This window comes from Gorilla gorilla, chromosome 13, assembly GCF_029281585.2.
Source record: "Gorilla gorilla gorilla isolate KB3781 chromosome 13, NHGRI_mGorGor1-v2.1_pri, whole genome shotgun sequence".
Lineage (NCBI taxonomy): Eukaryota > Metazoa > Chordata > Mammalia > Primates > Hominidae > Gorilla > Gorilla gorilla.
In genome coordinates this window covers 124,171,923-124,195,517 of record NC_073237.2, presented here as the reverse complement: position 1 = coordinate 124,195,517, position 23,595 = coordinate 124,171,923, and the positions used below count along the sequence as shown (strand labels likewise).

Genomic DNA, 23,595 nt, shown 5'->3' with positions numbered 1-23,595 from the left:
AGCAACCATGGCTCAATGCCAGGCCTGGCTGTGATGAGCCCGTTTGCTACAAGAGACAAGAGGAGACTGAGGTTCAGAGAAGTCGAGGGTCCATGGCTGAGCAGAGCTGGCACCAAAGCCCATGCGGGCCAGCACAACAGGGTAGGGGATGGGGCAGGGGCAAAGTGGCAGTGCTGATGGCATCGGCCCTCTCTAGGTTGCACAAGCAAAGGCCTCGTCCTGCCCGCCGTGCTGGGCATCACCTTTGGTGCCTTCCTCATCGGGGCCCTGCTCACTGCTGCACTCTGGTACATCTACTCGCACACGCGTGAGTACCCCAGGCCCCCACAGTGAGCATGCCGGGCCCCTCCATCCACCCGGGGGAGCCCAGTGAAGCCTCTTGAGGGATTGAGGGGCCCTGGCCAGGACCCTGACCTCCACCCCTGCCCCTGCTCCTGCTCCCAGGTTCCCCCAGCAAGCGGGAGCCCGTGGTGGCGGTGGCTGCCCCGGCCTCCTCGGAGAGCAGCAGCACCAACCACAGCATCGGGAGCACCCAGAGCACCCCCTGCTCCACCAGCAGCATGGCATAGCCCCGGCCCCCCGCGCTCGCCCAGCAGGAGAGACTGAGCAGCCGCCAGCTGGGAGCACTGGTGTGAACTCACCCTGGGAGCCAGTCCTCCACTGGACCCAGGATGGAGCCTGCTCTCCGCGCCCACCCTTCCCGCCTCCCTCTCAAAGAGGCCTGCTGCCAGTGCAGCCACTGGCTTGGAACACCTTGGGGTCCCTCGACCCCACAGAACCTTCAACCCAGTGGGTCTGGGATATGGCTGCCCAGGAGACAGACCACTTGCCACGCTGTTGTAAAAACCCAAGTCCCTGTCATTTGAACCTGGATCCAGCACTGGTGAACTGAGCTGGGCAGGAAGGGAGAACTTGAAACAGATCCAGGCCAGCCGAGCCAGGCCAACAGCACCTCCCCGCTGGGAAGAGAAGAGGGCCCAGCCCACAGCCACCTGGATCTATCCCTGCGGCCTCCACACCTGGACTTGCCTAACTGGCAGGGGAGACAGGAGCCTAGCGGAGCCCAGCCTGGGAGCCCAGAGGGTGGCAAGAACAGTGGGTGTTGGGAGCCTAGCTCCTGCCACATGGAGGCCCCTCTGCCGGTTGGGCAGCCAGCAGAGGGGGAGTAGCCAAGCTGCTTGTCCTGGGCCTGCCCCTGTGTATTCACCACCAATAAATCAGACCATGAAACCAGTGATGGGTTGGGCTGGGAGAAGGGCAGTGACATTCAAAGCCAGGGTGGGGTGAGGGCACAGGACAGGGCTGCTTTTGTACTTGGCCCCCACTGGGCTGGCCTGGTGGCAGGGGTGGCATCCTGAACAGTAGCAGCATCCAGGGCACAGCAGGTTTTCATTCAGCCAGTTCCCCTCTGCCACTCACCCCCTCGACAGCACACCCCAGGGTCTAGGCTGCAAGAAAGCAAACAAACACCAGGAGGCCCCATCCACACTCTCACTCTGGGGTTCTGAACACAGGCCCTCGACTGCTCTAAGTTCAAATCCTGGACCTGCCACTTGTTGGCTTGTGACTGTAGGCAGGTCCCATGGCTTTTTTTTTTTTTTTTGAGATGATGGAGTCTTGCTCTGTCGCCCAGGCTGGAGTACAGTGGCACTATCTATCTCAGCTCACTGCAACCTCTGCCTCCCAGGTTCAAGCAATTCTCCTGCCTCAGCCTCCCGAGTAGCTGGGACTACAGGCATGCGCCACCATGTCCAGCTAATAATTTTTGTATTTTTAGTAGAGACGGGGTTTCACCATGTTGGCCAGATGGTCTCGACCTCTTGACCTCATGATCCGCTGGGATTACAGGCGTGAGCCACTGTGCCCGGCCCCCATGGCTTCTTGAAACCAGCCACAGTTCCCTCATCTGTCAGATGGGTATAATTCTCCATCACAAGGTCTCTGCAAGGGGGTCTGCAGAAAGCACTACCTGGCATATGGTGAACAGGCTTCAGTCTGGTCTTCTCATCTCACAGACAGGCCACCTGAGGTGCACAGGGAGGGAGGGACTTGTCCCAGGCCACACAGCCAGGCTCCCTCTACATAGTGCAGGTCCCTGACCACCAGCAGCCCCTCTCCCTGTCTCTGCTGAGGGAGCAGGGGGTCAAGGGTCAGTCGAAGGCTTTGCCATTTCTTTAAAAAACAAACGCTTTAATTCACTCCAGCCACCCTCTGTCCCACAGTGTCCCAGGCAGAGGCCCTCTCCCTTCCCAGAAGGCACTGGGAGGAGGAAATCTACCACCCAGCACATGGCAGGACCCGGGGCCTGGCCAGGCAGCGCACACAATAAGCTGGGCCTGAGCCAGGAGGCAGGCGGGGTGTTGGGGGAGACAGGCTGAACGGCCAGGCCACTGCAACAGTGAGAGACCCGGGGAACCCCCCCTGCTATCTCAGCCAGGAGGAAGGAGAGACCAAGGCAGAGCCTTAAAAAAGACATCCTCTCCCGGCCTCCCATCCCAGAGCCCTGGTCCCTAGGCCAGTCTAGACAGAACCAGGAAAACCAAAAACAAAAGGCACCTAGTATGTAAGTTCATGGGGAGAACGCAGGCAGGTGTGGGAAGCTCCCACCTCCAACCCCGGGCCTTGGCTACTGCGACAGTGCGGGCTCCAGCAGCTTCAGGACACCACCCACCAGGTGCAGGCTGCCAGTGACTAGCACATGGATGGCAGCAGCCTCACGGAGTATGCTGGCCCCACTGTAAGCCACAGGGTGGGTGAGGAGGCCCTTTGGGGGACTAGGTGGCTGGAAGATGGGGTCTCGGCCTTGGCTGATCCATTGCAAGGCATGTGAAATGCAGCTGAAGACGAGGGAGCTGGCACTGCAGGTGTGGGGTGGGTGGGGCGCCAGAAGCAGGGATGTGGACCCACCGGGCTCTGGGCTGGGGGCACTCCAGAGGTCCGGGCTGGCCTGCTCTTCATCCAGGTGGTTCCAGTGCTGCTGGTGTTCCAGGCAGCGGAGCAGAACCTGGTCCAGTGTCACTGTGAAGTTCTGTTGGTCTGTGGGGCACAGAGAAAGGCATATCAGCGAAGGAGAGAGGGAGTAAGGGACAGGGGTGGAGAAAGGGGCGGGTGCACCGTGAGCACCTGCTTCGCACCAAGCCCTTTACATCATCAGGCCAGCAGTCTCGGCTAGTGGTCTTCTCCATGGACACAATGAAGAAACTGAGGCTCAGGCAGGTTCAGTGACTTCACCAAGGTCACGAGAGGCAGAGCCAGACAGTCTGACTCCAAAGCTTTTGCCCACTAGGCACCCCTTCCCCACTCTGGCCTCATTGTCTCCATCTATAAAATGTACATCCAGCTGGGGACCATCACCAGGTGAGCATAGTTATTTCTGGGGATGCTGGTTAAAAACGCAGATTCCAGGCTGGGTGCAGTGGCTCACACTTGTAATCCCAGCACTTTGGGAGGCCGAGGCAGGCGGATCACCTGAGGTCAAGAGTTCAAGATCAGCCTGGCCAACATGGTGAAACCCCGTCTCTAAAAAAAAAAAAAAAACACACAAAAATTAGCCGGACAAAAATTAGCCAGGTGTGGTGGCACACGCCTATAATCCCAGCTATACTTGGAAGGCTGAGGCAAGAGTATCACTTGAACCCGGGAGGTGGAGATTGCAGTGAGCTGAGATCAAGCCATTGCACTCCAGCCTGGGCGACAGAGCAAGACTCCATCTCATAAACAAACAAAAACCAAAAATTAGCTGGGTGTAGTGGCGCGCACCTGTAGTCCCGGCTACTCCTGAGGCTGAGGCAGGAGAATCATTTGAACCTGGGAGGCAGAAGTTGCAATGAGCCGAGATGGCACCACTGCACTCCAGCCTGGGCAGCCTGAGTGACAGAATGAGACTGTCTCAAGAAAAAAAAAAAAAAAAAAAAAAAATGCAGATTCCAGAACTCTCCCCAACCAGACTGATGTGAGGACTGGAGATTTTTTTTTTTTTAAGAGAGGGTCCAGGGTCTTGCTCTGTCACCCAGGCTGGAGTGCAGTGATGCAATCACGACTTCATGACTCACTGAAGCCTCCACCTTCCAGGCTCAAGCGATCCTTCCACTTCAGCCTCCTGAGTAGCTAGAACCACAGGTGTACACCACCACACCTGGCTAATTCTTCTATTTCTTTTTATAGAGATGAGGTCTGGCTTTTAACTCCTGAGCTCAAACGATCCTCCTGCCAAAGTGCTGGGATTATAGGTGTGAGCCACCAAGTCCAGCCTGGGATCTGTAATTTTTACACTATTTCAAACTTTTTTAACATGATACATAGTAAAAAAACACATTTTACATTGCAACTCAGTACTCACACACTTATACATATGCCTGGAACAGAATAATCTTCACCAAACAGGACCTACCCTTACTCTGTGCAATGTACACTGGTATTTTCTATTCTACTCTATTTCATATAAAATAAAAAATGCTGGCTGGGCGTGGTGGCTCATGGCTCACAACTGTAATCCCAGCACTTTGGGAGGCTGAGGTGGGTGGATCATTTGAGGCCAGGAGTTTGACACCAGCCTGGCCAACATGGAGAAACCCTGTCTCTACTAAAAATATAAAAATTAGCTGGGCATGTTGGCACATGCCTGTAATCCCAGCTATTCCAGTGGCTGAGACATGAGAATCATTTGAACCTAGGAGGCAGAGGTTGCAGTGAGCTGAGATTATGCCACTATATTCCAGCCTGGGGGACAGAGTGAGACTCTGTCTCAAAAATTAATTTTTTTTTTTTTTTTTTTGGGACAGTCTTGCTCTGTCGCCCAGGCTAGAGTGCAGTGGCGCGATCTCGGCTCACTGCCAGCTCCGCCTCCCGAGTTCACGCCATTCTCCTGCCTCAGCCTCCTGAGTAGCTGCGACTACAGACACCCGCCACTACGCCCGGCTAATTTTTTGTATTTTTTTTTTTTTTGTAGAGACAGGGTTTCACTATGTTAGCCAGGATGGTCTCGATCTCCTGACCTCGTGATCTGCCCGCCTTGGCCTCCCAAAGTGCTGGGATTACAGGCGTGAGCCACCGTGCCCAGCCAAAAATTTTTTTAAATAAATAAAGTATACTTTGGTGTATAAAAGAGTATACGTACACTAAAGTGTTCTTATACAGTAAAACAAATTTATTTCCTACCCCAAACCTCCAGTTGGGAAACCCCCACTGTCTACCTCAGGGACCCCTGCTCATCCCCAGGGGCCATGCCTGTCACCTCTCACCTGCGTTGCCTGTGGATGACACTTCTGTCAGGTTAGGGCAGAAGACGGCATAGTCAAACTGGCAGGGCTAGAAGGCCAAGGGAAAGACTTGGTGTCAGACCCCTGAAAGGATGTCCACCAACTTCCATATGGCCCCCTGCACCCACATCTCTGGAGATGCAGCCTCCCTGACAACTAGAATGATGCTGTATAAACCTAGCCAAGGTACTTCAGCACCCTGCCCCCGTCTGCCTCAGTATACCCTGCCTGGCCTGTGGCCTGAGCAGCGAAGCCCCAACCTACTGTACAGACAGGGGAACAGTGGCCACAGGTCAAGGGGACTTGCTGAAGGTCACTCAGATAGTGAGGGGGCCCCAAATCCAGGCTGGAAAAAGGTTGTGGGTAAATGGGAGAGGTTCTGGATACAGCCTCAGCCTCCTGGTCTGTGAAATGGGAGATGATACCTAGGGGCCACTTCAGCCCTGACAGCTTGGGCAGCCTCAGTTTCCCCAAGCAGAGAAAGGCCCAATGACTCCTTCAACCAAACTTGAGAAGCAGCTACCCTTAGCAGCAACCCCATTTTATGGAGAGGCAAACTGAGGCTCAGGGAAATGCCACTTCTCGTCCAGGGTGATATGCTAGTGCCTAAAGGGGCATGACAAGCGAGTCCAGAGTCTATACCTTTAGCCACGATCTGGCCCTCCTAAGCCTGGACTTGAGTCTAGACACGCGGGAATATGAGTAATGACCTATGACTGGCCTCCCCACGGCCCTGCAGCACCTGGCGGAACCAGCACAGGCACCTTGTCACATCTAATCCTCAATACAACTCAAGGAGGAGGGGATTGGCACCCCCCAGGGTTACACCGCCAGACCCAGGGCTTCAGGACTGCCTGCCGCCCATCCCCAAGTTGGCCCCTCACCTGCAGCAGCTTCAGCAGGGCCGCCGGGTCCCGGTCCCCGGTAGCATTGAAGAGCAAGACTCGAACCTCGGGGCCACTGCGACAGGGGTGAGGAGCTGGGTCAAAGGGCACCGCCCGTTCTCCCTGCGGTCCCAATCCCGTCCCCGCCCACGACCCCGCCCCTCTCCGTGGGCCCGCCCCCGCCCTTCCCCACGACCCCGCCCCGCCCTTCCCCAAGATCCCGCCCCTCCCCGTGGGCCAGCCCCGGCCCCACCCCCAGCCCCGCCCCTCACCCGCTCGGCCTCTCGCGGCCCTGCAGCGCCTGGCGGAACCAGCGCACGCAGGCCTGCACGCTGCTGGCGGTGTGCGCACCGTCCAGGTACCAGGTGAGGGGCCCGCGCCGCAGCACCTGCGTCCGGCCCGGCCACTCCGTGTTCCGAAGCCCTGGGGGAGGGCAGCAAGGCAGTCCTCCAGGCCCTCTCCCACCCTCGTCCTCAATTCCGCACACACACTCCTGAGCTCGTTCTCCCCTGCAGGCTGCGCCCGCCCTCAACACTCAGGACCCCGGCAGCCCAGGAACTTTTTACTAGCACCAGTCAATGGCTTGGGCTTTTCGGCTGTCTCATCTGGTGGAATCTTTCAGGCAACCCTGAAAGGGCCTGCTATTCCCGTTTGACAGCCTGAGAGCCCTTAGCTGGGGCCGGGATGTGATGCGAGGTCGGTTTGTCTCCAGGACCTTGTCACTTGCCCTTGACAACAGGCGTGGCACACAGCGGGCCCACCATTTGCTGAAGGGGCTTAACAGCATGAGCACCTGCTGGGTGCTGAAAGCTTTGGGGGAGGCAAGAAGCAGATGACTGGATCACCATCCTCCAGAACCTCAGGGTCTGATGATGATGATAGTGACAGTGACAGCAGCTACCACTGGCTGGCACTTTATCCCACATTGGCCAGGCTCTGCACTCAGCACCTTAGTGATGTCACCTCAACGAATCCCCACCACAGCCCTTGGCAGTGGCTCATATCATCATCTACTTTGGCAGATGAGAAAACAGGCTCAGAAAGAGTTCATGAGCTCAAGGTCAGGGAGGTTTGCTGACATCAGAGTCCTTTCTCTTAAGCGCCACTTCAAATTGTCTCTTATCTCCCAAACAGAAAACCAAAAAAAAAAAAAAAAAAAAAATCTGAACGGGCACAGACACACGCAGTGGTCCCAGCTGGGCAGGAAGGTCTAACTCACCGAGCCGCATGTGGGATGTGGGCTGGAACACGGGTGCCAGGGGCAGCTGCCACAGGAGCCCTGGCCTGGATGCCTTTGGCTCCCCAGCACCTGCGGGGTGTGTGAGACCAAGTGTGTCCGGGACCCTCCTAGGCAGGCTCCACAGGTCCACCCACCTGCCTGCCCACTCAGCTGCCCACTCACCATGGCGGTCCTGCCGCTGCAGCCAGCAGTGGGCCAGCTGCAAGGCCAAGGCGGCGTTGGACCGCTGGTGCTCCCCCTCCAGGCCCAGGGTCAGCGGCGGCCCCCCTTCCTCGAGGGCCTCCAGCATCGGACACAGGTATAGAGGACACTGGGGGAGACAGGCAGGAGCGGGTCAGCAGAGGCCCTCCCTGACCACGTCAGCCCTTGCATCTCTCCCCTCCCCCCAGCCACCAAGCGCTGCTCCCAGAACTGAGATGTGTTCCAGCAGGCCCGGCAGCTGGCCCAGCATCCTCACTGCACAGATGAGCAAACTGAGGCCCCAGAGGATGCAGTGCCTCCTCAAACAGGAGGGACACACGCCCACCCCGCCGCTGCCCCATTCCAATCAGACTTACTGAGATCTGCTGGGCTCGGTCCCTCAGCACTGCCAGGGGACCTTCAGGTTGGAGCACAGTGAAGGCAGGGACACCTTGCTGTGGAGGGAAGAAGGAGAGAGAAAGGGCTACCTAGCATCCTCCACACTCCTATCTCTGGCCCCCACATCCCTGGGTCTGGGCTACCACTGTCTCTTATCCCTCATGTTTCTTTTCTTTTCTTTTTCGAGATGAAGTCTCACTCTGTCACCCAGGCTGGAGTGCTGTGGCGCAATCTCGGCTCACTGCAACATCTGCCTCCCGGGTTCGAGTGATTCTCCTGCCTCAGTCTCCCAAGTAGCTGGAACTACAGGCGTACACCACCACACCTGGCTAATTTTTGTATTTTTAGTAGAGACAGAGTTTCCCCATATTGGTCAGGCTGGTCTCAAACTCCGGATCTCAGGTGATCCTCTCACCTCGACCTCCTGAAATGCTGGGATTGCAAGCATATAAGCCACCATGCCCAGCCATCCCTCACGTTTCAATGGGGAAATAGTCTGGAGAGGAGACTCAACTTGTTCCAGTCACACAGTGAAGCCAGGATGAAAACGTAGACTCCCAGGCCTTCCATGTCTCTCCCTTCCCCCAGTCTGCCTGGTCACCTTAAAGATGCCCCCTTTCTGCCATGCGATCTTCTCCACCGTATCCCCCAGGAGGCTGGTGTGGTCGATGCCAAGAGAGGAGACTCCGCACACCACAGGCTTCCTGCAGGGAAGGAAAAGGCCATGAGGCCCTGCCCTGAGCCACCAGGCGGCAGGTGAGGCTGTGCTCCTGGCTGCCACCCCTTGTCCCAAGCAACTGCGCTCACCTGATGATGTTAGTGCAGTCATAAGCCCCGCCAATGCCCACCTCCACCACTGCCAGGTCCACCTGTCAAAGACCAGAGGGCATGGCAGGGGATATGAGGGTGCCCAGAGGCCGCATGGAAGCAGGGAGCCCCCAGGCCTGCTGAGGTTCCCGTTCCCAAGGCCTCAGATGCAGGGTTCTAGGGAGAGGGCACACACCTTCTCTTGGAGGAAGACGTGGAAGGCCATGAGTGTCAGGAAGCGGAAGTAGGGGGGCATGGAGACACAGCTGCCATCCTGTGGCACAGGGACATGTCAGGGCCCAGAGCCCATGCAGCCCCTTCTCTGGGGAGATGGGGTGCTGGAACACGTAGCACCCCCCAACCACACCCACCCGCCAGCCCTCCTGCATGGGGCACCTTGGTCTCCTCCAGCCGGTGGTAGAGGCGCCAGAAGTACTTGGTGAAGAGCTCAGGACTGATGGGCTGCCCATTGATGCGGATCCGCTCCCGAACCTGCACCAGGTGAGGAGAGCTGCCGGGACAGCTGGGGTCATCAGGACTCCCTTCCCGAGCGTCCTGGCCTTCCCCCACCCTGCAGGGGCTGATGCTACTGGCCTCCGTGCCTCACCTCTCCTGTGTCCCTCGGTTTGTTCCTGGTGCCCCATCCCCCCGGACTATCTGTAGCACCCCCGTCCTCCCCCTCTTCTATCTCCAGGCCTCTGCACCTGACTCACCCTATTCACCACGTTGGTCTCAACTAAGACAGCTCCTCCTCCTTTGGACCCTCACCCAGGCTGGTCTTGCACATTCTATGGGCTCCAACAGTCCCATACCCATCAGTCACTCTGCTGACATCTGTCCCACAATGTCATCTGTCTTACAGCTCTCAGAGACAAAGCCCACAAGCAATGTTCAAGCTGCAGCCCTGGGCTGGCCCTCAAGGCCATGTGGGCCCAAGTTGAAGGCTAGGTTTTTATCCCAAAAATGATTGTAGTTTTTATTTATTTATTTTTGAGACAGGGTCTTGCTCTGTCGCCTAGGCTGGAGTGCAGTGGTGCAATCTTGGCTCACTGCAACCTCTGCCTCCCAGGTCCAAGCGTTTCTCATGCCTCGGCCTCCCAAGTAGCTGGGACTACAGGCACACACCACCATGCCTCGCTGATTCTTGTATTTTTAGTAGAGACAGAGTTACGCCATGTTAGCCAGGCTGGTCTTGAACTCCTGACCTCTGGTGATCCACCCACCTCAGCCTCCCAAAGTGCTGGGATTACAGGCATGAGCCACCGTGCCCAGCCAATTTTTTTGTATTTTTAGTAGAGATAGGGTTTCGCCATGTTGGCCAGGCTGCTCTTGAACTCCTGGCCTCAAGTGATCTGCCTGCCTCGGCCTCCCAAAGTGCTGGGATTACAGGCATGAGCCACCACGCCTGGCCCAAAAAGTGATTTTAGAAGACAGGTTGGTGCCTTATGTTTCAATCCTCAAAGCTACTCAGGTAGTAAGTCCTCCTCTCCATCTCTTTATTTGAACAAGAACTGTTTAGGGAAAACATATCGGCTTGAAATGACCTTAGGCAGCTGATTTCAGAAGTTCGTGGTGATGGGCTTAGAAGACATGCGTGGCACAGGAAGAGTGATCCCGGTTCCACCTGGCCATCCTCTTGTGTAAGTCTAGACAAGTGAGACCAAGAGGGGGCGCTGCCCCAGGGCAAAGCCACAGCGGAGACTGGCCAAGCAGAAGGGCTCCTATCTGCAGCCCGCCTAGGAGACCTTAACGTGGATGGCACAAGCCACCCTTATCGTTTAAGCCCTTGCAAGGCAATTTTCTCCTTACTCTAAAGACATACTAATTGATAAATATCTCTATGTGATTTTGAAGCTATATATGGACTTTAAAATTTTTTCTTTTCATTTTTTTTTTTTTTAATAGAGATGAAGTCTCACTATGTTGCCCAGGCTGGTCTCAAACTCCTGAGCTCCAGTGATCCTCCAACCTTGGCCTCCCAAAGTGCTAGGATTACAGTTGTGAGCCACCACACTCAACCTGGACTTTAAGTTATTAAAGAGACATCTGACCATCTGACTATTCCAGCTATGTAATTTTCTTTTTTTTTTTCAAGACAGCAGTTTGCTCTGTCGCCCAGGCTGAAGTGCAATGGCATGATCACTGCTAACTGCAGCCTTGACCTCCCCGGACTCAGGTGATCCTCCATGTCAGCTGCCCAAAGTGCTGGGATTATAGGCATGAGCCACCACACTGGACCTCCTGCTACATATTTAGTTTATACATTAAAGTTGCTGCCCCTTCCCCAATTTTTTTTTATTATGAAAATTAAGGCCAGGTACCGTGGCTCACACCTGTAATCCCAGCACTTTAGGAGGCCGAGGTGGGCGGATCACTTGAGGTCAGGAGTTCGAGATCAGCCTGGCCAACATGGTGAAACCCCATCTCTACTAAAAATACAAAAATTAGCCTGGTGTGGTGGCAGGTGCCTGTAATCCGAGCTACTAGGGAGGCTGAAGCAGGAGAATTGCTTGAACCTGGCAGGCGGGGGTTGCAGTGAGCCAAGATCGTGCCATTGTACTCCAGCCTGGGCGATAGAGTGAGACTCAGTCTCAAAAAAAAAAAAAAAAAAAAAATTAAAGGTTGCCATAAACATGGGCCAATATGGTAAGTGCTAACTGAATGTTTATTGAACGAGTAAACACTGGGCAGAGAGACATGCAGCTGACCTCCTGGGGGTGACCCTGGTCCTGAAGCACTGGCTGGTTCCATAGCCCCCCATGGTCCATTGGGACAGAGACACCACATCCCCCCACAAGCCAGTACCTAAAGAATCCCGTCTTCAGGCCATAGCTTCGGAGGATACATTCCGTGAAGGCACAGGTGGAGCCCTTGAAAGAAAAGGGATTGTCTGGGCAGGCTCTACTCCACCAGCCACTTAATAGACCCCCTACCCCAGGGTCCTGCCCCTCACCTTCCCCTTCGTCCCAGTGACGTGGATGATGTTCAGCCGGTCCAAGTCCTCCACCTGGGACAGACAGACAAGGTCCCTGCCTCAGCTAGGGGAATCACAAATGGGGGTGGGAGGTGGTCACAGGCCCTCTCTACCTTACCTGCAGCCCACTCCGTGCCAGGTACAGTTCCATGGCTTCCAGCTGTGTCTGAGGGTCACCCCGCTGGCGCTTCACCTGCTCCAGGTAGCCGGCATTGGTCTGCAGGGTATTGAGCATGCGCACGGCATCCTGGCAACCACAGTGCCCAGATAGCAGGTTAAGGCTCACTCAGGGTCCACAGGCACAGAGACAGCCAGCAGACCAGTGGCCAAGCCAGGGCAACAAGGCCAGTACCAGGCCTGCCTGCCATGCCAGCACTGTTAGCCTAGCCTGTAGGTTAAGCAACAGAGAGTATGGCATCTTTCCAGCTCTGGCAAAAATGGGAGTCTGGGGCAGTTCAGCCCCACCCAGGGAGTGCTACACAAAGAAGGTGGCATGACTAACGGGCTAGCCTTGCTTCCTGCCCAGGCTCCCCCGACTTCACTCCTGGGCCTTTGCCCTCATTCTCTCCAATGGGGTCCATTGCTATATTGCTCCCTGCCAGAGCGGGGCCAGAACTACAGAAGGTTGGGGTATTCGAATTCTGGAGTTCCCCGAAGCTCCACCCCAACCCTCATGACTCTGGGGTTCCACATTCCAACCCACAGAGGAGCAACTCAGAGGGAGGAGGGGTGTGCCAGGGGTCACTCAGCCAGGAAAGCAGGTAGGTACGGCTTCAGGAGGGTTCACAATGGAAGTGGGAGTGGGGGTGCTATTTCATTCCCCTTAGGCCTCATATTCCGTGCCTCCCACCCTCAGGACCTCAAGGCTGGTTGGAGGCCCCACCCTCATCAAACCAGTGCCACCCGCCTCACTGGCATCAGGGTCTGGTCTAGGGCAACCGGCTCTTGACACAGCGCCCGCGGACATTTTCTGTTTTCCAGGTTCTGGGGCCCTCCACTACCCCTGATTCCTGCCTCTCCCCCAAATCCAGGCCCTTGGATCCCCAATCTTCTGAATCCTGGACAGCCCACCCCCAGTTCAATACTCCTGGATCTTTCAAGCCTGAATTCCTGAGTCTCTTCCCTACCCTCTTTCCCCACTCTCACTGCCGGTTCAGACTCCGGGATCACTGGAACTCCAGAAGCACCGCTGAGCCTCTGGGCTTCTGGATCCTAGCTCCTGTGCCCCTTCCCACTTCCCAACCCGGGGCGGGGACGCTATAGTCTCCCAATTCCCAGCCCCGGCGGCCCGGGCCCAACTTCCTGGTCCCTGTCCCCACCCCCAGCCTCCAGGATGTTCCGCCCCCCGAGTCCCCCAGTCCAGGGCTCCCGATACCCTCTCGGCTAGCGGAGCCCGGATGTTCTGCGGCTCAGCGCAGGCCCACGTGTCGTCGCGCCCAGGCCCGCTGGCTCGCCTGATACCTGGTACTCCATGCTGGGCTCCTGCGGCACCGGCCACGCGCTCAAGCCCCGCCGCGCCGCGACCTGGGTCGTTACGCCGCGCGCAGACGCCGCTGCCAGCAACAGAGCGGCGCGCAGGCGGCTCCGCGCCCGCGACATAGTCCCGGCGCCCACGGCAGCGCTCTAGGCCCGGGCGGGAGACGCCCCGCCCCGCCCCGCCCCCAGCCAATCAGCGCAGCGCCGCCTCACCCCGCCCCCCCCGCCAATCAGCACCGCCCCGCCCCGCCCCGCCCGCCATCAATCAGCACCGCCCCAAACTACCCCCGACCAGCCCCCTTGCGCCACTAAAAAGCCGCCCCTCCCGCGTGCACCATCCTGGTGAGGGGCAGGCCTCGGGACCAGGTTTATGAGTGGCACGCTCCGGGGCGTCCCCTCCCTTAGCGGGCACGCACTCCTTTCGTCACCAACCTCCCAAGGCCCCCCGCAGCACGTCCCAAAATAGCCGGTCCGGGTCAGCAGCCCTCAGTCTCTGCCCCGAACAGGGATAGGATGACAAAGCTGCGGACACCTGGTGGACACCTCTAAACAGCTGCTGCCGTTTAGAGAACGGATTTGAGGGCCACCTGGGGATGGTGGGGCAGTAATACTTCTTTTCTGTGAGGAGGACACCTATTTGTCGTCCTGGGGTTTTCAGAGCTTTTTCCCATCTATTAGCTTCTTGGCCCCAACTGCTAGCATGAAAAAGTTGCATGGTGAAATCCTTTTGACAGCTGAGGCCCAGAAATGGGGAGGAGGAAGTTGCAAACAACCCACTACGGAAAATCAGTCTGATAAAAGGCAGCCCTTCAAATGATTGATGGAGTTTCCGTACCTCCTTCCCCTCTCCCTCTTCCCAGCATTGGGAGAAAATATTTATGAGAAATTGTTTGATTTCGAAATAAGCAAGTGATGTTTTGGGAAGAGTCTGTCATTGGCTGGACTTCTGCTCTTCACACACTGCTGGGGTGCCCCGACCCTGGCCCCATGGCAGATAGAGAAGTTCTTTCTTGGTTTCCTTATTTTTAGTCATTGAAACTTTCTCTATACATATGCATGTATATAGTTTAATGACTGCATAAAAATAATCAAGAGACTGGACGCAGTGGCTCACGCCTTGTAATCCCAACACTTTGGGAGGCCGCAGCGGGTGGATCATGAGGTAAGGAGTTCGAGACCAGCCTGGCCAAGATGGTGAAACTCCATCTCTACTAAAAATACAAAAATTAGCCGGTGTGGTAGCAGGAGCCTGTAATCCCAGCACTTTGGGAGGCCGCAGTGGGTGGATCATGAGGTAAGGACTTCGAGACCAGCCTGGCCAAGATGGTGAAACTCCATCTCTACTAAAAATACAAAAATTAGCCGGGTGTGGTAGCAGGCGCCTGTAATCCCAGCTACTCGGGAGGCTGAGGCAGGGGAATTGCTTGAATCCAGGAGGCAGAGGTTTCAGTAAGCTGAGATCACACCACTGCACTCCAGCCTGGGTGACAGAGCAAGACTTTGTCTCGAAAATAATAATAATAATCATCATCATCATCATCATGAGGCTTTAAATATTTTTATTTTGCTTACTCCCTTCCCCCTCCCCCCATACACACACACACACAATTCCTCCTCTGGCAATCCTGTTGACGACTAAGTATGTGTCCCATAGTTTTCTTTGCTCATGAAACCAGACACACCTAGACATCTATAGGGTCTTGCCAATGCAGGTGACAATATTTTTGCATCTTAGCTTTTCAAAAATGTTTATTTTTAGAGACAGGGTCCCAATCTATAACTCAAGCTGGAGTGCAGTGGCACAATCATAGCTCACTGCAGCCTTAAACTCCTGCCCTCAAGCAATCCTCTCACCTGGGCCTACCAAAGTGCTGGAATCACTGGCATGAGTCACCATGCCTGGCTGCAACTTAACTTTCTTACTCAATGACAAGCTTATTATTTTTTTAAGACATTTACTTAGCAAACACTTTTTTTTTTTTTTGAGATGGAGTTTTGCTGTGTCACCCAGGCTGGAGTGCAGTGGCGCCATCTTGGCTCACTGCAACCTACACCTCCCAGGTTTAAGCAATTCTCCTGCCTCAGCCTCCCAAGTAGCTGGGACTACAGGTGTGTGCCATCACACCCGGCTAATTTTTGTATTTTTAGTAGAGACGGGGTTTCACCATGTTGGCCAGTCTGGTCTTGAACCCCTGACCTCAGGTGATCCACCTGCCTCGGCCTCCCAAAGTGCTGGGATTACATGCTTGAGCCACCACGCCCAGCAAACACTTTAAGTAGTACCTTTCTAGATTCAGACACTGCTATAAACACTTCTGACACAGTTGCTCATTTAATCTTCATCACAAACCCATGAAATAGGTACTAATATTATCATATAGGCCCAAAGGAATAAAAGCATATGCTCAAGTCACAAAACCAAGATTTGACGTCTGGCCCCAGAGTCCTTATTCTTAGCCTCTGCGCCTCCTTCCCTGTCTCCCCAGGGACACTGTGAATTCAGCGTCTTTAATGGCCGTATGGCCTTCCCAGGAGCATCCTGGATTCGCCTGTGGAAGGGCATTCATTCTGCCTTCAGTGTTTTGCTGCTATGGATATGCGTTTACATCGAAGGGCTTGATTTCTGTGAGTTGGATTGCATGGAGGGGTCGGGTTGGGTCCAGGGATGTTTGCAATCCTTTTCCCCAATGCTGCTGTAGTCTTGGCATCCCAGCAGCTGTGTGTGAAGGAGGCACCCCTCTCCCAGGATGCCCCCAGACCACAGGGTGCAGAGAACCATCTCAGTGTTTCTGTCATTCCCCTGCTGCAGTGAACTTGAGTATCTTCCCATGCATTTATTTCAGTGAACTGCCTAACCCATCCTTGGCCCATTTTTCTAATGTCTGATTAGCTTTTTCATGTCAGTTATAATAGCCCTTTGTGGGCTGGGCGCAGTGGCTCACACCTGTAATCCTAGCACTTTGGAAGACTGAGGCGGGAAGATTGCTTGAAGCCTAGAGTTCTAGATCAGCCTGGGCAACATGGTGAAACCCCCTTCTCTACAAAAAGCAAAAATTGCTGGGCATGCTGGTGCACATCTGTGGTCCCACTTATTTGGAGGCTGAGGCAGGAGGATTTTTTTTTCTTTTTTTGAGACAGTCTCACTCTGTTGCCCAGGCTGAAGTGCAGTGGTGCAATCTCGGCTCACTGCAACATCCGCCTCCTGGGTTCAAGCAATTCTCCTGCCTCAGCCTCCCAAGTAGCTGGGACTACAGGCATGTGCCACCATGCCCAGCTAATTTTTGTATTTTTAATAGAGATGGGATTTCACCATGTTAGGCAGGCTGGTCTCAAACTCCTGACCTCAGGTGACCCACCCGCCTCAGCCTCCCAAAGTGCTGGGATTACAGGCGTGAGCTACTGCGCCCGGCCAAGGAGGATAATTTGAGCCCAGGAGTTCGACGCTGCAGTGAGCTATGATAGCACCACTGTACTCCAGCCTGGGTGACATAGCGAGACCCCCATCTTTTTAAATAAATAAATCAAATGTTTAAAAAGTTAAAAAAAAAAAAGGCACTTTGTGTAGTACTGATATTATCCCTCAGTTTCTGTCCTCTGTAGGGCAAGTATTTTTTCCAGATCTACTATTGGTGGCCTCAGTGGACTCATCTGTAGGAGGTGGCATAGGTGCTTATCTAAGCCATTCCTCCAAGAATGAGATCCCAGAGCCGGACCGGACTCCCTCCTGTGGTGTAAGGTGGAAAGCTTGTCCACATTGCTGGAAAAAATACTTTTTCTTATGTTTTCTTTTTAAATTCTGGTATTTTTTGGATAATATATCATTCAAATAGTTCAAAGACTGGCTGGGCCTGGTGGCTCATGCCTATAATCCTAGCACTTTGGGAGGCCAAGGTGGGTGGATCACTTGAGGTCAAGAGTTTGAGACCAGCCTGGGCAACATGATGAAACCCCGTCTTTACTAAAAATACAAAAATTAGCCAAGCTTGGTGATGTGCACCTGTAATCCCAGCTACTTCGGAGGCTGAGGCACAGGAATCACCTGAACCTGGGAAGCGAAGATTGCAGTGAGCCAAGATTGTGCCACTGCACTCCAGCCTGGGTGAAAGAGCAAGACTCTGTCTCAAAACAAACAAAAAACAACAAATAGTTAAAGGGTCAAAACTGTGTACAGCAAAAAGCCTCCCTCTCTGGGAGCCCAGATTCCAGCACCCTAATCCTCCTCCCTCAAAGCAGTCAATGTTATCAGTTTCTTGTCACCTTTCCAGAGATAATGTTATGCATTTACAAGCAAATACAAATATATATTGATTTCCCTTTTATACCCACAGATAGCAGCAGACTGTAAGGCAAGCCTGCCTTGTACTTTCTCCATGTCCCTTTTTAACCAGGGCCCTATTCTGGGCTGTGTCGGTACATAAGGGCCACTCCGTTGGCTAATTTGTTTTGAAGCTGTGTAGTACTCCATGGTGTGGAAGTACTACTGTGTATTCAGCCAGTTGCCTATTGATGGACATTTGGGTTGTTTCCAGTATTTTGCTATCACAAGCAATGGATAATATTTTACCCAAGCTACAGTGGGTAACATTTTACCTTCATCATTTCTTCCTTGTGTGGGTTATTTCATGGATAAATTCCAAGAAGTGCAATTGCTGGGTCAAAGGTGACCTGCACTTGACATTTTTTTTTTTTTTTTTTTTTTTTTTCTGAGACAGAGTCTCACTCTGTCACCCAGGCCAAAGTGCAGTGGTGCCATCTCGGCTCACTGCAACCTCCACCTCCCAGGTTCAAGCAATTCTCCTGCCTCAGCCTCTCGAGTAGTTGGGATTACAGGTGTGCGTCAGCACGCCCGGCTAATTTTTGTATTTTTAGTAGAGACGGGGTTTCACCATGTTGGGCAGGCTGATCTCAAACTCCTGACCTTGTGATCCACCCGCCTCGGCCTCCCAAAGTGCTGGGATTACAGGCATGAGCCACTGCGCCCAGCTGACATTTTTATACACATGGCCACATTGTCCCCCAGAGGGGTACAAGTTTCCCCGACTTCAGCAGTGCATGAGCCAGCATTTCCTCACATCTTCAGCAACACAGCCAGCTTTGATCCTTGCCAATCGTAAGGTGGAAAAATGGATTCTCTGAGTAGTTATCATTTACATTTATCGTGAAGGAGGCTGAACACTTTTTTTGTGTTTAACAGCCGTTTGTGGCCGCGCACAGTGCCTCTTGCCTGTAATCACAGTACTTTGGGAGGCTGAGGCGGGTGGATCACCTCAGGTTCAAAATCTGTCAACATGGTGAAACCCTGTCTCTACTAAAAATACAAGTTAGCCAGGTGTGATGGCACCTGCCTGTAATCCCAGTTACTTGGGAGGCTGAGGCAGAAGAATCATTTGAACCTGGGAGGTGGAGGCTGCAGTGAGCCAAGATCGCACCACTGCACTCCAAAGTGAGGGACAGCAAGACTCCATCTCAAAAAAAGAAAAAAAAAAAAAAAAAAAAAAAAAAGCTGGCTGGGCGCAGTGGCTCACACCTGCAATCCCAGCTCTTTGGGAGGTTGAGGCAGGCGGATCATGAGGTGAGGAGTTCAAGACCAGCCTGACCAACATGGTGAAACCCCATCTCTACTAAAAATACAAAAATTAGCCAGGCATGGTGGTCCGTGCTTGTAATCCCAGCTACTAGGGAGGCTGAGGCAGGAGAATCACTTAAACCCGGGAGGCAGAGGTTGCAGTGAGCCCAGATTGCGCCACTGCACTTCAGCCTGGCCGACAGAGTGAGACTCCTCTCAAAAAAAAAAAAAAAAAAAGCTGTTTTGTTTCCTTTACAGCCCACTCACCTCCTTTGTGGCTTTTTACTTGAAAAGCCACAAATATTTATAGAAGGAACTAGAAGAAAGTGTAAAGGGAAAAATCAAAGGGATCTTCATCATGCAGCTGGAGAGGGAATCGCCGTTGGCCTTTTGGTGACCATGAAGGCACTGCGTTCTCTCTCTCCAGGAAGAACAATAGAAGAGAAAACAAAGGGGGCAGGGGAACCAGTAAGTGGGCCAGTGCCCAAACATGCGGGCAGATCTGCAGGTGCGTGTGGACGGAAGGAGGGGCTGGGGTAGGAGCAGACTGAGGAACTCTGCCTCAACCCCCACCTTCCCACAGGGAAACGATGTCATTCATTCACTTATTCATTGGAAGAAATTATCTCTGCCAGAGCCTGGGCTAGATGCTGGGGTCACTGTGGAGAACAGAAGACAAGGTACTGCTCACAGAGCACCCAGTTCTGGGGGTGAGAGGGCAGCAAATAAAGAAATTCACAAAGGAATATACAGATTTACAAACCCTGATCAGGTCAGATTGTAACCACTGTAGAGTGGCAGGCTAAGGCTGAGAGAGAGACAGACAGAGTGGGTCAGGTCTTTCTAAACTCAGATCTGCCTGGGATACTACACTCTCTCCTGCCCCGTCATCCACTATCCACTCGGGATTAATAAAACCCACAAGCTCACTGTGGCCTGGTCCCTGCCTGCCTCTGGACTCATCCCCCACTTACAGGGCACAGTCCCTGCCAGCTGGCAAGGACTTCAGCAATTGGCCTTGGCCTCTCCCACCTGCAAGCTTTTGCTCACGATGTTTGCCTCTGCTGAAACACCCTTGCCTTGTGTTCGTCCTCTTTCCTTTTTTGGGGTGGGTTTTTCTTGTTAACATTTATTAAGTAGGCACTCGGCTGGGAGCAGTGGCTCACGCCTGTAATCCCAGCACTTTGGGAAGCCACGGTGGGTCAGTCACTTGAGGCCAGGAGTTTCAGACCAGCCCGGCCACAACAGTGAAACCGCATCTCTACTAAAATTACAAAAATTAGTTGGGCCTGGTGACACACTCCGGTAGTCCCACTACTTGGGAGGCTGAAGCAGGCGAATCCCTTGAACCAGGGAGGCGGAGGTTGCAGTGAGCCAAGATGGCGCCACTGCGCTACAGCCTGGGCAACAGAGTGACAGAGTAAGATGCTGTCTCAAAACAAATAAACACTTATTAAGCACTTATCCCTGTGTTTGGCACCTGGAATCTCATGAAAATTGTGTGAATTACAGATGATCCCTATTTTACAGGTGGAAAAATGGAAGCTCAGAGAGGTTAATCAACTCACCCAGGAATACAGCAGGCACATGGACGTGGCAAAGCCGATTCAAACCCCGATTACTGACTTTAATGTTGGTCCTTGCACCTTACCACCACCTGTCTGGTCACCCTGGCCCTCTCCGCTGTCTAACTGCTGTGTGACCATGGGCAAGACACTTCCCTCTCTGATCCTGTCTGACCCCTAGTCTCCTCTTTAGGAGGATGAGGATTTTTTTTTTTTTTTTTGAGACGGAGTCTCGCTCTGTAGCCCAGGCTGGGGTGCAGTGGCGTGATCTCAGCTCACTGCAAGCTCTGCCTCCCGGGTTCATGCCATTCTCCTGCCTCAGCCTCCGAGTAGCTGGGACTACAGGCGCCCGCCACCACACCCGGCTATTTTTTTGTATTTTTAGTAGAGACGGGGTTTTACCATGTTAGCCAGGATGGTCTCGATCTCCTGACCTCATGATCCACCCACCTTGGCCTCCCAAAGTGCTGGGATTACAAGTGTGAGCCACCGTGCCCGACTTTTTTTTTTTTTTTTTTTGAGACAGAGTCTCACTCTGTTGCCCAGGCTGGAGCGCAGGGACCTGATCTCGGCTCACTGCAACCTCCACATCCCAGGTTCAAGAGATTCTCCTGCCTCAGCCTCCAGAGTGGTTGGGATTACAGACATGCACCATCATGCCCAGTTGTTTTTCTTTTTTTTTGAGACGGAGTCTCGCTCTATTGCCCAGGCTGGAGTGCAGTGGTGTGATACCGGCTCACCGCAACCTCTGCCTCCCGGGTTCAAGCGATTCTCCTGCCTCAGCCTCCCAATTAACTGGGACTACAGGTGCCCACCATCACACCCGGCTAATTTTTGTATTTTTAGTAGAGACGGGGCTTCGTCATCTTAGCCAGGCTGGTCTCGAACTCCTGACCTCATAATCCACCAGCCTTGGCCTCCCCAAGAGCTGGGATTACAGACATGAGCCACCGCGCCTGGCCATCTTACGAAAATTTTCAGAGGAAAAAAATGTGGGATTTTTTTTCAATTTGTTCTCACCCTCCAAGCATGCTGGGTGCTGCGCTGAGCTCTGTGAGGGGCTAGCAGCATCGCCCCCAAGAAACTGAGGCTTAGACAGGAAAGGCCACCTGCTTGGTCACCGGGTTCTCCTACCTGGAAGGAAGCAGTTTTAGCTGAGGAAGGATATCCGGATGGGCCCTCCATGGTTCCTTCCCACCAGAACTTCTCAGCCATGGGCAAAGAGGCAGCCAGGGACCCAGCATCTTTCATCCCTTCATTTCCTGCTCCCCTTCTGGGTAGGGCACGAAGTGACGCACAGGTGTGGGCATCTCTGCCAAGCCAGCTCTGCCCAGGATTTAACTAGAACTGTGAGGCTTGTTGACCCAGAGAACGTGATTTGGGAGACGCCAAGGCCTCCCCTCCCCTGACAGGACTGGGGGCAGAAGTTCTGGCCTTTCCAGTGTGCAGGGAGAAAGGTTTTACCTGATAGGTTCCTGCCCTCATCCTAGGGTCAGCCCAGGGACTTAGCCTCCCTGGCGGGTTTCTGGAGTGGAGCATGGGACTGGTCAGAACCTTACCGCGAGTTAAATAACAACTCGGTGGAGGTTAAAGGTAAGCACGCAGACAGGCAGGTGGGTGGGAGGGGAGGGGGCTATGCTTGGGAGGCTTCCAGACCTTGGGGCTGGCTTTATCTGGCCTCTTCCAGGCCTCCTTATCCCAGCCCACCCACCTTACAGTTAGGGCCCGTTTTGCCCTTGCCCTGCCAGGGTGAGATCCTGGCCAGGGAGAGGAGTATACAAAGTACAGCGTGGACACAGGACACCCCTGACTTAAGAGTCCAAGTCCGCTGGAGGAAGAGGCTTTGTTTCACCAAATCACTTGGGCAAAAAGAAGCCAGGTAGCCAGGAGTGGGTGGCAGGCACCTGTAATCCCAACTATTCGGGAGGCTGAGGCAGGAAAATCACTTGACCCCAGGAGGAGGAGGTTGTAGTGAGCCGAGATCACGTCACTGCAATCCAGCCTGGGCGACAGCGCCAGACTCTGTCTTAAAAAAAAATAATAAAATAAAAATTATACCGAGGTGGAGTTAAACTGTAACATACTTGATTCCCTCAGCCCTTTTTGGCTGTTTTACTATAGTCCCTATTTTGATTGTTATCCTAATATTTGTGGAAAGAGATCTTGTATTTGCTGAATCATAATGACATCAGTACTACTTTGGCTGGTTTAAGTACAAATGAATAAAACAACTATTTTTCCTTTTAAAAAAAAAAAAAAAGGCAGGATGTGACTCCAGGCTCTTAAAAAACAAACAAAAAGCCAGGACACAGAACTCAGTCCCCCGCCTGAGCTCATCCCCGCAAGCTGGCGAAGGCCTTTCCCATCTACACAGCCTCCTCGGCCATCTGTTCACTGCACTCACTCCACTGTATCCCAGAGACTCATGTGTGCCAGGCACTATCTAGGTGCTGAGAACATGGTAAAAGCCCCACAAGGCCCTGCCCTCTGGCGAGCCTTTATTCCAGGTGACATACCTCCCTCCACAGGTGAAAACAGCACCCATGTCACACCAGAGCTTGAGGCCAAAGCTAGAGAACCCTCACCTGACTGGCCAGCCCCTGTTCCTCCCTGGGGTAGACTCTGGGGAAGAGGGGTGAGGATGAGCTTGGGTCAGCAGCTCCAAGGTTTAGGGTCTGTCTTGGTTGTTTTAAAATGCAGCTTAATTGGCTGGGCCTGGTGGCTCACACCTATAATCCCAGCACTTTGGGAGGCCAAGGCAGGAGGATCCCTTGAGCTGAGGAGCTGGAGATCAGCCTAGGCAACAAAGCGAGACCCCCATCTCTAAAAAATATATGTATTTTTTAAAATGTTAAAAAATGAAAAGATGGCTTAACTGCATTAACAAATGTATTAGTTAACCAACTATGAGGAAACACTGAGAAACATAACCTCACACTCTACAAAGCTCCCTGGCCCTTGGCACTTGGACCCACACCCGCACCCCACAAAGCCTTGTCTCTTAATTTCTGCTTCCATGCCACGCTGACCCCCTCAGCTCCCCCCTACTTTTCCCCTTATCCCACTTTGTTGTTTCCCACAGAACTCAATCAAACCAGTTTGGACCTACTGGAAGGTGAGCTCCACTGGGGTGGGGGTGGGCCACCACTGTTTCCAGCTGTATTAAGTCCCGAATGGGATGACCCTTGGAAGACACACCTAATAAATATGCTCAATGAACGAATGAGACCATCGAAATTGCAGTGA

General features: G+C 53.6%; 2 protein-coding genes across 6 annotated transcripts in view; one reads left to right on the top strand and one right to left on the bottom strand.

The window, feature by feature from the left end:
• Positions 1-1,233, top strand: part of ENG (endoglin) — a 39,918-nt gene extending 38,685 nt beyond the window's left edge. For both annotated transcript variants that reach the window (XM_031014561.3, XM_031014560.3), the window contains 2 exons: positions 197-307; positions 445-1,233. In XM_031014561.3, the coding sequence (XP_030870421.1) occupies positions 197-307; positions 445-569 (236 nt within the window). In that variant the 3' untranslated portion in view covers positions 570-1,233. The remainder of the gene's footprint in view (positions 1-196; positions 308-444) is intronic.
• A 936-nt stretch (positions 1,234-2,169) lies between these two features.
• On the bottom strand, positions 2,170-23,179 carry FPGS (folylpolyglutamate synthase). 4 transcript variants are annotated; one of them, XM_055351213.2, is made up of 15 exons: positions 21,484-23,179; positions 11,861-11,989; positions 11,722-11,775; positions 11,574-11,638; positions 9,165-9,279; positions 8,965-9,042; positions 8,769-8,830; positions 8,563-8,665; positions 7,940-8,017; positions 7,545-7,692; positions 7,362-7,451; positions 6,415-6,565; positions 6,143-6,218; positions 5,241-5,307; positions 2,170-3,036 (listed from the first exon to the last, which is right to left on the bottom strand). In XM_055351213.2, the coding sequence occupies exons 1-15, from the start codon at positions 21,598-21,600 to the stop codon at positions 2,627-2,629; spliced, it is 1,743 nt and encodes a 580-aa protein (XP_055207188.1). In that variant the 5' UTR covers positions 21,601-23,179; the 3' UTR covers positions 2,170-2,626. The 4 variants fall into 4 exon arrangements, with proteins under 4 accessions (XP_055207188.1, XP_004048692.3, XP_055207189.1 ...); XM_004048644.5 differs by lacking the exon at positions 21,484-23,179 and adding an exon at positions 13,204-13,405; XM_055351214.2 differs by lacking the exon at positions 21,484-23,179 and adding an exon at positions 13,118-13,387.
• Positions 23,180-23,595: the final 416 nt, after the last annotated feature.